At 30.9% G+C, this 14,935-nt stretch overlaps 1 protein-coding gene across 2 annotated transcripts; it reads right to left on the reverse strand.

Moving 5' to 3' along the window:
- Positions 1-842: 842 nt before the first annotated feature.
- LOC115959825 (salutaridine reductase-like) lies at positions 843-6,633 on the reverse strand. Of its 2 annotated transcripts, XM_031078426.1 has the most exons (5): positions 6,518-6,629; positions 6,161-6,404; positions 5,585-5,653; positions 1,656-1,838; positions 843-1,460 (listed from the first exon to the last, which is right to left on the reverse strand). In XM_031078426.1, exons 1-5 carry the CDS (start codon positions 6,550-6,552, stop codon positions 1,083-1,085), a joined length of 909 nt encoding a protein of 302 aa, XP_030934286.1. In that variant the 5' UTR covers positions 6,553-6,629; the 3' UTR covers positions 843-1,082. The 2 variants fall into 2 exon arrangements, with proteins under 2 accessions (XP_030934286.1, XP_030934287.1); XM_031078427.1 differs by lacking the exon at positions 1,656-1,838 and having other exon boundaries at positions 6,518-6,633.
- Positions 6,634-14,935: the final 8,302 nt, after the last annotated feature.

Here is a 14,935-nt window from a genome sequence, read left to right on the forward strand (position 1 = left end):
TTTGAATTCTACTATCTACACCTAAAAAAATCACTTTACTATTGGAAGCATATATGATAAGTAGTACTGAGTACCAACTAACAAGGCATTAATTAACCATAAGTTATCAAGTACTACAACCTTCATGTCTTCATCTTTTAATTTCATAGACTAGTGGGTTGGCATTACACTTTCCTTCTAACACCCACACACATGTACTATATATATATATATATATATATAGAGAGAGAGAGAGAGAGAGAGAGAGAGAGAGAGAGAGAGAGAGGTGTAATTGCAGCCACTAGCAACTATCACAACCTTTACTTATCTCATAGACAACTAGGTTTGCATGATACACTCAAAGTTAGCACATTTAATTTTAAAATTCAGATTCATTGTGCATAGATGGATATTCATGTGTACAAAATAAAGGATATACACTTCTAAAAGGTAAAAGCTTTCACCTCAACCTCACTATTTTATGCCCACATGCTAAGTAAATAAGAGACTAGACAACTAGGTTTGCATTCTATGTAAACTCTACTGTCTACACCTAAAAATATCACTTTATTGTTGGAGGAATTTATATATAGATAGAGAGAGAGAGAGATGTAATTGCAACTACTAGCAACTGTCACAACCTTTACTTATCTCATAGACAGCTAGGTTTGCATTTTACACTCAAAGTTAGCACATGTTAAAAATTCAGATTCATTGTCCAACATTGCTTAAAGTGTGTAACATTGTTTACGAAAATATTGAGTGTGTAACATTGCTTAAATTTATACTATGTATAATACAAATTTATATAATAATTTTAAGTAACCTAAATTTTCTATCATTAAAGATCCAAACAGTATAAATGAGTCAAAAATCTCTTAATTTCAACGAGTATAATGTTGCTCTAACAACTAGTGTTGAAAGAGCTTTCACATAATATAAAGTAGAATAAAAAAAAAACTCTCTAAAGCTTTTATTGATCAAAGCAAGATCGAAATAAACCAACTATAAGATTTAAAGAAGCTTCCATAACACATTTTTTTATTCTCCATGTTTCTTCCCTAGCTATGCTTATGTACTCATTGGGTAGCATCATTTCTTATTCAAAAGGTCGATACTTCCATTCGATCAAAGAAGAGGCCAGAAGACCCACCTTCAGGCATCAAAGCCAACATCACAGGACTTTTTGCACCCTCTTCAACAGTTAAAACTCCACTGTGGTGGGTTAAGTCTGTGCTGGTATACCCTGGACACACGGAGTTGATTGCTATTTTGGGGTACTTCCTTGCTAGAACCCTTGTATATGCATTAAGAGCTGCCTTAGAGACTATGTAAGCAGAAATATTAACAGGCCAACCTTTGGTTTCAATCAAATTCTCCTTGACATCTTCTAGAAATCCTTCCACCACCTTGTCCACTTTCTCTTCTGTGAGGCCATCAATATCTCCTAGCTCTTTCTTTGCGTTCTCATTTGAAATAAGCTGAAATATTAACATAATTGAAATTTTAATTTCTTCAAAAAAAAATTTCAAGCAATCTCCTAGAACCAAATGTTTAGTGCGGTTCCAACCCAATCATCGTAGCCATAATCTTGCACTCTATATTGCCGTGAAATATTCATGACCAAATATAGCTAATTATAAATGGTTTAATAAGATGAGTTTTACATTCTGTACCTTCAATTGTCCCATGGTGGAAGAGACATTTACTATTCTTCCTGAATTGGATAATAGAAGAAGCGGAATAAGTGCTTCGCTCACTTGCTTGGTTCCATAGTAGTTTGTTCTCAAACAATCCTCACTTGTTTGATAAGTTTGCTTTATGACTTCCTTTAGAGGTATGGCAGTTGGACCTAAAAGCTGTATCATCATATGCAAAGGTATTAAATGATGTTACTGTTAGGTTTTGAGTTTGTAATGTTGGCAAACCATGCCAAAAATTAAGTCTCATTAGTTTAGAATGGTCTACACTGAAGTCTAAGACAAAAAACTCAAGTTCGGGATAAAAAACTGAGTTACAAGCTGTTTCGTTTAATTGGTACTCGATTAATCAAAAGACATTCGATTGGTACTCGATCGATCGAAAGTCACATAGTAGCAAAAATCAGCAAACGTAAAAAGGTCATTAACTTATCTGTATGAAGCCCAAATCGCAAGCCATTTTTTCTAATATTTAAAAGACATTATAAGCTAACCCTAGAGAGGTTCAGAGTTTTTTAGAGAGATTAGAGTGCATCTTGTGCATATTTTGTAGATCTAGGGTTTTGTACCCAAAAGCTCTCTAATGTCTTCTACTGGTGTTATTCCTTGAAGAATCTCAAGATCCAGTGTTGTTCCTTGAAGAATCTCAAGATCCGGTGTTGTAGAAGTTGCTGCATACAAGATCAACGTTTAAGGAGATCCAAAACCTTTGAGTGGAGTCTCAAAGTCACAAGTAGGTGAGCTTGTGTTGTTGCAAAGGTCAAAGAAAGAAGTAGTCCGTGAACTCGGAGCTATCATGGTGTCGTGGTAGTAAATTTTCTATTTGAAATAATAATAGAATTTTAGTGGTCTAAGTTCTATTGTACAAACTTCAATTCTTTCATAATAGATTTGCTTTTTATCTTGAGGATAGCTAGGTTAAAACCTCCCCAGGTTTTTTGCCTGTTTGGTTTTCCTAGATAATCATATCGTTTTGTTATTTATTTTTCCGTTACTTTACATGATATGATTGTTTGTTTTAACTTAGATCTTAATAATAAACTTAACTGTTCACTTAGTTAATTAATTAGATTAAACAATCTAGTTTACGGGGATCTAAAAATGTACAGTTACAATATTCTTCTTTATAAAACTTGATTAATTTCTATTTTCCTTATATTTTATGATTTCTTTTTATGGCTATCACTGCCTTAAGCCACATTAAATTCTTCATATTGCAAGTCATCAAAATTTTGGGATATGCCTTCAATTTGAGAGAAAGCGTGTTGTGCATAAAGGATATGTATCATTTTCTCTAACAACATATGGAATCCACAACTTTATAAGACTACATATGATGACAAAATAATGTTATTGTATGGTTATGATCAATGAAAACATGATTCATATCATACTATGATGTAGGTTTGTCCAAGCAATCCAACCACCAAACGGGGCTGACTATTGGTGGCCCGATTCGATCCTTTCATTGGTCAACAGCAGGTTCCTTCTCTCAGAAACAAACTCCTTAAGTGGCAAGTGCCTTCCATAAAAAACCAAGCAACCCTACCTGACCAAAAAACACTTCAAGCAACCCTCGTATCTACCAAGATCAAGCAACTATTAGGCCCTTCGCAGCTTAGATCCAACCACGTTTAGGCCTTCTCTGCTTAGATCCACTCAAAGCCGGCAATTTTTAACTTAGATTTGCTCAAATTTGGTGATGTTTGGCTTAGATTTGCTCAAATCTAATGAGGTTTCTCTTAGATATGACCAGCGGAGTTTTGCCTAGATCCATTAATGTTTGGCTCAAATCCACTCAAATCCAACCTAACATTTCTCTCCTCCACGCAGATTGGGTGAAGATCTACTTTCCTTCAGCCACCACCAATCCATCAATTTCAACCAAACCAACAAATTGTCCGTCAGAGCCTGATCCAACTCGACTCGTGGTTGTTGGCATTTAGCCGCATGGTCTTCACTTCTTCCACTCAACCTGAGCAGTTTGAGTAATAAGTTAACCTTAAACCCTGTCCGCCCGACCCGTGGACATCTCTACTATGATGTACCCTCATACAAACATACCTTAATGATGGATGAAATTACTTGTATAGAAAAAACTTTAAAATTTTCAAAAATTTTCCACAACAATATCTCAACAGTTTTACTATCCAAAATTTTCAAAAAAATTGACCCAAAACAACATCGTTCAACAACAGCAATGGCATAACATTAAGTAGGGGTGAGCAGCCAACCCGCCAAATCAGACTCGATCCAACCTAACTCACCGTGTTGGATTGGGTTGTGAGTTTTTTTTTTTTTTTTTTTTTTTTTTTTTTTTTTTTTTTTTTTTTTTTTTTTTTTTACAATGAGTCAGGTTGGGTTTGAGTTGTAAGATTCACAAATTCGCCTAACTCGACCCAACCCGCCTATAATTAATATATATTTAAAATATATTATACAATTTTGTTATTTTCTTTGTTGTCCCTCTTCCTAAATAAAACTCAAATCCTAAGTTCTTTTTGTATAGTTTGTGTTAGTTTGATGTCATTTTCAAGATTATTTGGTTATAAATTTTCCCTTATTAATGATGGGGTTGTTTTAATGCTCAATTAAATAATAACAGTTGAAACTCCAAGATTTTTTTCTAGGGGGGTTAGCAATGACAAAGCTAGAAATTTGTCATGGGAGTAAGTAAAAATTAAAATGATTTTTTTTTTTTTTTATTACAAACAACTTCCATATTATACACAATAATCTAAAATAGTATTCTAAATACAATTCAATATACAATACAACTTATATTGTACAATAGTCTAAAAAATTATTAGTAGTTTAAATATCAGTAAGGCGCTAAGATAGCAAATATAATTAAATAATTAATCATACATTTTTTTTCAAATTAATAATAACTTATTATATTTATATGTATTATCAATTAAATAAAAATATATGACAAAGAAGAATAGTAACACACCTAGGAGTAAATGTGAAACTAAGAAAAAAAATAGTAATTAACTAATATATGTTTTTGCTTTTAAAGTGTATGGCTTTTTAATCGTACATGTGATTACTTTCTTAGAATTTGAGCAAGTGCTAAAAGACTTCTTGGACTTGAAAATCTATAGAGTATTTATCAAACTGTTTGATCAAATAAAGAAAAAAACTAAGAAAATATAGAAGAGAGAAAGAGAGATAAGGAAAATGGGAAAGAATCACATATGTAGATAGAGATATATTAGTTGTAATAGTAGTGGAATTTTTTGCTCATGAAGAAAAAAAAAGTGTAGGAAAAAATAGCTTCATTTTGTTGTCAACTAGTAAAGTAAACCAAGGTCCTGGAGAGAATTTTTTTTCTTTTTTTTAAACAAAGGAGCGAAAATTTGAAACATTTTCTCAAATAAAATTCAATACACAACACTTTCACAAAAATTTTATAACAAAATCTAAGTGGCAAGTTGTTAATGCTAGGTAAAAAGTAATATTAATTGTGGGTCCAAATAAAACTAGTTATAACTTGTCATATAATATTTATTGTGAAAGTAGCATTAAGATGATCATATTCAAATTTATTTTAATTTGGTTTAAATAAACTTTAGGATCAAGGTGTTCAAATTTTTATTTTAGAGGGTCAAAACAAAAGTTTAAAAAATAAATAAATAAATAAATATATATATATATATATTTTTTTTTTTACAATTCAAGGGGTTCATTTGAACCCCCTGTCTTGAATATAATGCCGCCCCTAAATAATAATAATAATAATTAAAAAAATTGTCAAATCCAAGGACTCAACCCAATCCACATGGGTTGGATTGGACCCCATGACAGGTTAAATTGGGTTGAAAATTTTTTAACACATCAGGGTAGATTCAGTTGAAAAAACCTCATGCACACCTCTTAACTTTGAAACTTGAGAGACTCACTTGATCAATGCTAACTTTTCTAAATTCCTCTGGGTTGCTTATGTATCCATTAATCCCCGCATTATTTACCTGCAATTTTGAAATAATAGCAATGTCAAAGCCACCAAAAAGAACAAGATCTCATCAATTAATAAATGACTTTCGTTTATCAACAACCTAATTACAAAAGGGTGGGGAGGAGAAAGAATACTAGACGATTCATCTTTGTTTAGAACTACACAAACTGGTCATTGCAAGAAAAGTTATTTATTTATTTTTAAATAAGGAAATCTGATGACCCCCAAATCAACCAATACAAGCATGTATGTTTTTAAATTCAAAACCCATATATGATTCCTCAGAAATCCTATAGATTCTTTGCAACATAATAAGAAGCAAAGCAAAGATCTAGAGTCTATTTGGTAATGTTGTTTAAATATTACAACACGTATTTCTACAACATTTTTTCACTCACATGTATTTCCACAACACTTAGACAATGTTACTAGAAATCTCTTACCAAACGCCCCTACCCTCTCAAAAATAACACTTGGAATCCCCCTAAAGATGTATGTATAAAGCTCTAAGTTGCATTACCAATATGTCAAGCTTCCCAAAGTGGGTTTTGATGAAATCTGCCAAAGAAGAAATGGTAGTTGGGTCCATCACATCTAGTTGATGAAAAACCACATCAGAGCACCCTGCAGCCTTGAGTTTTTCAATTGCTTCATTGCCCCTCCTCACATCTCTAGCAGTTAAAACCACCCTGATCCCATTTGAAGCTAACTGTCTGCATATCTCAAATCCGATCCCTTTATTGGCTCCGGTTACAACTGCAATCCTTGGGTAAGAAATTTAAAATAAAAAAAAAAAAATTAATAAGTAGGATATCTGCATATAAACTCAGTTCTATATGTGAAATGGAAAGATTAGAGTAATTAAAGATAAAATTACCTCTTAATCCCAGGATTTATGGTTGTTTCTGCCATTTGATATGAAAATTAAAGATGCCTTATCTGATAAACGTTAGAGTTCTGCTCTAGGTGTAGTTATAGTTGTATATTTAATTATTGAGTTTTCACAAAGTAGTTGAACGGTGACGTAGAAATCGTTTTTGTCTAGCTTTCGTACGAATACCGTGACGTTTTCCTCTGCTGTCTGATGGAGACTAGTGGGTGAAAGTCATGAGCAATTATTCAATATAGAGTGAAAATCACGAAATAATTTCTTCTTTTTATAAGTTGGGAGTAGGTGGGCTATATTTTTATCCTCTTGTTTAATTTTCAGATCCAAAATGTTCAATGAACCATAAAAAACAGGTTCAAGATTTTTGAATTCGGGTCAAGATCAAACCAAGGTTGAAAATTAATAAAGTCATAATTAATTTAATTATTATTTAAAATAAAAATAAAAATATTGAATTAGTAAAAATTGAAATTTTGTCTAAAATTATCCAAATAAATATAGAGATTGTAAGGACTGGAATTTGGAAACCCAAGCCCACTAATATAGAGATTGTAAGAACTGGAATTTGGAAACCCAAGCCCACTAAGAACAATGAAAGTCAACCCAATAAACCCAAAACAATACATTTGTTAAAGAGTGGATCTTATAAGCAAACTAAAAAACCATGTAAGTTCAGGCTGATAGAATTAGGTACACAAATTCAACAAAACATCTTCCTTGAGCCAATCCAAGGACAATATGTTCTTATATTAATCAAGTTTTTCTATCTACAAGGTGTTTTCTCTCTCCTCTCCTTTTCTCAATCTTGCATGCCCCTTTTTATGAAGGCAATTTCCTTATATAGTCCCCCCAATATATCTCAGCCTTCCACCTGTTCAATTTCTAGGAAATCCTTTGGATGCTTGTCCCATCAAGGCCTTTCTGGAGATAATAGGAAGGGTTGTGAGCTGGGAAAACACTGTTCAAGTGTCATTTCTCCATAAATGCGGCCAGTTTAGTTGGTACAATATATTTAATATGGTGGTAGCAATCACCTTTCTAGATATTTCTTCTTTCCATTGCTGATACGACTATGCTACTTCCCCTAGAGCTCATCATTACAGGGTGGTTGACTTCCTAAAGTGCTCTCGAGGTGCCTTTGTTCTTTGGGAATCTAGGTTACCATGACAGACTCCTCTTTCCTCCTTGGCCTTCCAGATCATATACGTATGTGTCTTTTAACCATCCTCGGGTATTTGATCATCCTCGGATAGGGCTCGTAGCCCAAAAAATGTGCTCGAATCACTTGCCCCCACAAAGATATAATAGACATTTCACATGAAATTAATTTATGAAACCCAATAAAAAAGTTAATAGAGATTTTCCATGAAATTAATTAATTAATTATATATATATATATATATATATATAAAGAGCAATTGCTTGAACAGTGGGGGACATTGATATGTATAATGTTGTACTTTTCCAAATGTGTACAATATTGTATGTATTTGTTTAATAAATCATAATATCAAGTATAATGTAAAGCAATAAATGAATTTCTATATATAAAAAGAGTAAATGATTACCACTACAATACTTTTGGTTTGTTCATGTGGCATAGTTCCACTAGCCCTTTCTTCTTCTTTTTTTATTTTTTATTTTATTAATATTGTCAGTTGAACTATATTAAAATAACAAATTGTCACAATATTTTCACAGTTGTTAGAGTTGTTAAATCCTTATAGGTCAAAATAAAATATCATACTAGGACCAATCACAACTAAAAATAAAGGTATTATGAAAAAAGAAATGTTATATCTATAATATTTTTCACAACACTTTCATAACAAATCATAGGCAGTAAATTGTTATAAGTTCTAATTTAAACTTACCAATAAAATTACTTTTTTTCCCACTAATAACAACTTGTAACAACTTACTACTTATGATTTGTTATGAAAATGTTGTGGATATAACATTTATCTTGTAAAAATGTTAAAACATCTTGTTGTCGTCACAATATTTTCACAATTGCTAAGGTGTCAATTCTTTACAAGTCAAAGAAAAATATAACAAAATTATAAAGGTATTATGAAAATGTTGTGTCACTTGGTTATGTTTCTAGAAATTATTTTTTTAGGTTTAGTCAATTTTGTTAAGCCAAAATTTACTATTTCATGTATAGATTTTTTGGGTTGACTTTTATTATTACTAATAAGTTTCCCATACAATGCACGAATAATTTTGTGATATTTTATATAAAACAGTTTTGAATACTGTTGTACATAAATTATAAAGAAAAAGTAAACTAAATTAGAGTAAAGAAATATATATATTTTGAGATATTAAAAATTGGTTTAGTAGCTTCACTGCATATTTGTAGCCTTCAAGATTTTTTTTTTTTTTTTAAATCATGAAACCAAAAATAAATGTGGAAAAGTAACGGGACCATGAAAATCAATTAATTTGTGTTGTGTTCACATATTTCATACTATGAAATAAAAGTATACTCAATTCTCTGACCGTCTTCCACTCATCAATAGTAAGACATTAAGATATGGTGTGGGCAAGTGTATATGCATGTGTCTTATAGATGATTTAAAATTAAACCCTGGTAGAATATGATTTTACATTGTGCACCAAATACTCTCTCTACTTATATACCCAAAACTAAAACTAACTAACCAAATTACCTAAACCTAAATCATATTTAAACCCTTAATTTAAAAAGAAAAAAAGATTACCTGTAGGGGTTTTGGTGTCTTGATGGTGGTGGGAAGCCAGTATAACGGAGGTGGTGACCCCTCAAATTCCTCCTTCTCTCTCTTCTCTCTCTTTCAAATGTTTTGTTAGTCTCAAGTCTTTTATGTTGGTAATATATAGTGAAATAGTGCCTTTTATTTAACAATTCACAACATTTTTGTGTTTATCTATCTCTCTCTAGAGTCTTATCTTGTTAATTATTACTATTAGCCCTTAAATTTTCTTTTCTTTTTTTAAATTCTAAAATAGTGGGTATGCTAAAAGACATGAAGAATGGTGAAAGGTGTGGTGTAAGCTTAGGCAATTAATGAGATATTAATGAGATAACAATAAAATAAGATAATGTAAACTTTTTGGTAACAATAAAAAAAAAAAAAGCTTAATGAAAGAGGTTAAAAAATACTAAATGCAAAATTAGAGTGCCACTTAGCAAAACCTCATGCACTCTCGCATGAGGTCTCTAAGAGAGAGACATTTTGTAATAACTTTTATTCTACAATATTCCTCCAAAAAAAATTTTTTTTTACTCATTCCTTGAACTGAATAATTATAATGGTTATGTGTGTGCAATTTATAATTATTGTTTCGCTGCACATTTAAAGCCTTCTCAAGGTTTTTTTTTTTTTTTTTTTTTTTTTTTTTTTAAATCATGAAACCAAAAATAAATGCAAAAGAGTAACGGGACCATGAAAATCAAATAATTTGTGTTTTGTTCACATATTAAATACTAAGAAATAAAAGTATGTCCAACTCTCTCACTATCTTCCACACATTGATAGTGTGATATTAAAACATGGTGTGGGCAAGTGTGTATGCACATGTCTTATAGATGATTTAAAACCATGGTAGAATATGGCTTTACATTGCGTACCAAATATTCTCTCTACATATACACCCAAAACAAAAATTATCCAACCAAATTACCCAAACCTAAATCATATTTAATCCCCTAATTTAAGAAGGAAAAAAAAATACTTGTAAGGGTTTTGGCATCTTGATGGTAGTGGGAGGCCAATATGACAGAGGCAACGGCCCCTCAGATTTCTTTTTCTCTCTCTTTCAAATGTTTTATCAGTCTCAGGTCTTTTATAGTGAAACAATGCATTTTGATTTTGTAGTGAAACAATGCATTTTATTTAACAAACCACAACATTTTTGTGTCTCTCTATCTCCCTCCAATGCCTTATCTGGTTAGTTACTATTATTAGTCCTTAATTATTATTATTTTTGCTTTTTTAAAAAATTGAAATGGTGGGTATGCTAAAAGACATGTGAAAGAGAGAAATGTGTGATGTAAGATTAGGCAATTAATGAGAGACTAATGAGATAACAGTAAAATAAGTTAATGTAAATTTTTGGGTAACAGTAAAAAAAATCTTAATGAAAGAGGCAAGATCTCATGCACTCCAGAGTTAACAACTCCCAAGTTAGCACTGCTTTTTACTCTACAAAAACAAAACCTCCTTCTACACATAGCAAACATGCTATTGAAGAAGAAAAGGAGATCGAATCTGGATCTCCAACTGCATCTGATTTCCAAACCCCTATTATTGACAGTCAATTAAGAGTTTTGAACAAAGGTTTTGAAATTGACATGATATCCCTTTTCAATGAATTTAAATTTGCTAAAAATAGAGAAAAAAGAAAGATTTACCAAACTACTTTTACTCAAAAAGAAAAATATCGTGTTAAAAGAAAATGGAAAGAAAAAATGAATCAGCTACAAAAGGATATTTTGTTTTTTGATTTCCTTGAAAATTATTATGTTTCAAAAAATGGTTTAAATATGGTAAAAAAAAATCAAATTTTGTTAAAGAAGATAAAACTGTTACCAGGTCTACCCATCCACCCCTTAAGACAATACTCATTACCTCTAAAGGGACTGAAGTGAAGGCTACCCCTTTTAAAATTGTTGAAGTTATTGATGCTAATACAACCATTTCTACCGAAACAAAGAAAATTATTGAACAAAACAATTTTGTTAATAACTCTTTGCATATTATTGGTCAACAACTTGACCGTATTGAAGAAAAAGTTGAAAAACCTACTATTTCAGAACCTGGGAAACCTTTGATTGATCTACCCAGTCAAAGAGAAAACTTGAGCCTCAAAACTTCTCAGGATAAAACTATTGAAAAGGTTGAACAAATGTTTTTCAATCTTCAAAAGATCAAAACAAATCAAGGTACTTCTACCAGTACTGCTCGTGCTATTTCAAGAAAAGAGAAACAGACTATTTTCTCTGAAAATGCAGACCTTGACTCTTCATCTTCTGCTTCTGATAAAACTACTTTTGAACTACGTGAAATTAAAAGATTTGTTGGAAAACCCAATCCCATGTCTTTTACAAAAAATTGGTATTCAAAACCTACTCCTCTTGATATGCAGTTTAAAGAAAGAATTTTTTAAACACAGTTTTCTGTTTCTGTTGATAAACTATATGAATGGAATATTGATGGTTTATCCGAACAAGAAATTATTAATAAAATGGGTCACGTGTCTATGGTTGCTAATGCTTATTTCACCAATCATAACATTGACCATGTTGAAATTGTTGATCTTCTTACTACTGGTTTTTCTGGAACTCTTCGTGGTTGGTGGGAAAATTTTCTCACTGAAAAATCTAGAGAATCTATAAGAAAGGTTGTTAAAAAAGATGATGAAGGACTACCTATCTTTGATGAAAGTATTGGCTGAGGTATTCCTGACGGGGTCAATACCCTAATCTATACTATTATCAAACATTTTTGTTTGTACTCCCTCTAATATTGCTTCTCATATTAGTGATTATTTAAACAACTTGAGATGTCCTACTATGTCTGATTACAGATAGTATCAAGATGTTTTCATTTCTAGGGTAATGCTCAGGAAAGACTGCTTAAAGGCTTACTGGAAAGAGAAGTTTATTGTTGGTCTACCTCCTCTCTTTGCTCATAAGGTTAAAGAAGAGTTAATTGGTAAAAATGATGCTATAGATTACAATAATTTAACTTATGGTGATCTTTTTAGCACTATTAAAAAACTTGGCATTAACATGTGTAATGACCAAAAAATGCTAAAACAACAGTTAAAAAACAATAAAAAAAGCCAAGTATGAGATGGGTAATTTCTGTGAACAATATGGATTACCTCCTAGTGCTCCTTCCAGGCAAAAAGGAAAACATGCTAAAAAACATGACAATCAATATAAAAGATATCTTGCTAAACCTAATGCTTTTTATGATAACAAGAAACACATTCATTAAAAAAAAAAAAAAAAAATGATAAACAGAAATCTGGTAAAGGAAAATGCTTCAATTGTGGTAAATTTGGGCATTTTAGTAAAGAATGTAAACAAAAACCTGGAAATATGAAGAATAAACTTAACATGTTAAATATTAATGATAATGATCAAGAAGAGCTGTTCCAGATTCTTGAATCTACTAATTTGACTGACTCTTTGGAAGAGGACTGCTCCTCCTCCTCAGACTCTGGTTATCACTCTAGTAGTGAAACCTCTACTTCACCTAATATTAAAATTGGTTGTAGAGATTCTTGTTGCAATACTATCAATGTTCTCTCAAAAAATGATAAAATTGTTAATGTTCTAAACAACAATGAAGAACAAGAAAACCTGCTAATAAAATTGATAAGCCAGATTGACAATCCTAAGCTAAAAGAAGAATATCTTAAAGAATATCTTAAAAAGCTCAAGAAAACCTCAATCAAAGATGAAACTGATAAAAAACTGAAATAAAAAATAAGTATAAATGAAACCTTGGAAAGGTTTAATAAAAAGAAGTCCAAAGAATTAATTGTTAATGAGTTACAACATGAAATTGCTATTATTAAAGAAGAAATTGTTGAACTAAAAAATGAGTTTAAAAATATCAAAAATGATAACTTTAATCTCAAGCAAGAAATATTGCTTCAAAGAATTAATAATCAACAATCTGATACTAAACCGGATGAGCAAGAAGAAGATGGTGATAACACTAGCCAATAAGCTCCTCTTTCTGGTACTGCTCTTACTAAGAATAGACTTAGTCTTATTAACAAACTGATCCCTCCAAAATGGTTTTCAAAAATGATAACTTTAATCTCAAGCAAGAAATATTGCTTCAAAGAATTGATAATCAACAATCTGATACTAAACCGGATGAGCAAGAAGAAGATGGTGATAACACCAGCCAATAAGCTCCTCTTTCTGGTACTGCTCTTACTAAGAATAGACTTAGTCTTATTAACAAATTGATCCCTCCAAAATGGTTTTCAAAAGTTAAAATTATTATCTGCCATGAATATGAATTCAATGTTATTGTTATGGTTGATTCTGGTGCTGATATGAATTGCATTTGGGAAGGACTAATTCCTTCAAAGTATTATGAAAAATCTACTGAAAAATTGTTTTCTGCTAATGGTACTCAAATGAAAATCAAATATGAATTGAACAATGCTCATGTTTGCCATGAAAATGTTGGCTATAAAATTCCTTCTGTACTTGTTAAAAACATGACTGATAAAGTGATTCTTGGTATTCCTTTTATAAATACTTTATATTTGTTTCTTACTGAACATGATGGTATAACTACTGACCCTTTTGGGCAAAAAGTTAAATTTAAATTTGCTTCGAAATTTGAAATCGATTTTGATGACTCTTTAAATCTGATTCATTCTAAGCTTTCTGAAACAAGAAGTTAGATATAAAAGAATTGCTAACCAACTTTCTGATAAATTGTTACAATCCAAAATTGATACTTTCCAAAAATTGCTGATCAATGATGTTAGTTCTGATATTTCAAATGCTTTTTGGTTTAGGAAAAAGTATATAGGAAAAAGCATATTGTTAATCTCCCTTATGTTGAAGATTTTAATGAGAAAAACATTCCTACTAAAGCTCTTCCTATTCAAATGAATGCTGAAACTGTTGAATTTTGATAACAAGAAACACATTTATAAAAAAACATGATAAACAGAAATCTGGTAAAGGAAAATGCTTCAATTGTGGTAAATTTGGGCATTTTAGTAAAGAATGTAAACAAAAACCTGCTAATATATATATATATATATATATATATTTTGATGATTATTCCTCTATAACTCCTAATCACTAATCAACATGAGTCTTAAAAAACTTTGTGATAAGACTTTATCATATGTACAAAATATGCATAGATTTTTTATCTTTTTTTTTTTTTTAAAGGATATTGCTATTGTGTTCATCCTTATAAGAATTTAAGCATAGATTAAATTTTCATTATTTTTGACAATTTTTCTTTGATTCCTTTATAATTTATATATTGTGTTGGTTTAAATGAATTTTTTCTCAAGTTTTCAGAGGATGGACTTTAGATAAGATGTTCAACTTTTATACGCCAAGCATTGATTGTAAGTCTTCTACATGGAACACATAGAGATAAGAAATTAAGAATATGGTCCACTTTGGTCGGCCTTAGCTTGATTTATCTAGACATCAATTTTCTCTCTTGCTAAAAGTCCGACTTATTTTAGGCAGAAGTTTCTTTGATTATTATTTGTATACAAAATTCCAGGATCATTAAATTGGAATAGGTCCCTTAATAACCTAACCAATTGGAATAGGATAAAATTTCTTCCCATCTACACTAAACACTGTGTACACTCCAAATTTTTTTTTTTGCATCTCATAATGATACGTTGTTG

Source organism: Quercus lobata, chromosome 9, assembly GCF_001633185.2.
Source record: "Quercus lobata isolate SW786 chromosome 9, ValleyOak3.0 Primary Assembly, whole genome shotgun sequence".
In the NCBI taxonomy this organism is placed as follows: domain Eukaryota; kingdom Viridiplantae; phylum Streptophyta; class Magnoliopsida; order Fagales; family Fagaceae; genus Quercus; species Quercus lobata.

What these genes read in the sequence shown, in the direction of transcription:
- LOC115959825 (XM_031078426.1), bottom strand. Translation starts at nt 6,552, where the DNA reads ATGGCAGAAACAACCATAAATCCTGGGATTAAGAG. An exon ending in ATAAATCCTGGGATTAAGAG is followed by an intron (nt 6,405 to 6,517) that starts GTAATTTTATCT and finishes TTCTTACCCAAG; the next exon opens with GATTGCAGTTGTAACCGGAG. An exon ending in CCACCATGGGACAATTGAAG is followed by an intron (nt 1,461 to 1,655) that starts GTACAGAATGTA and finishes TTAATATTTCAG; the next exon opens with CTTATTTCAAATGAGAACGC.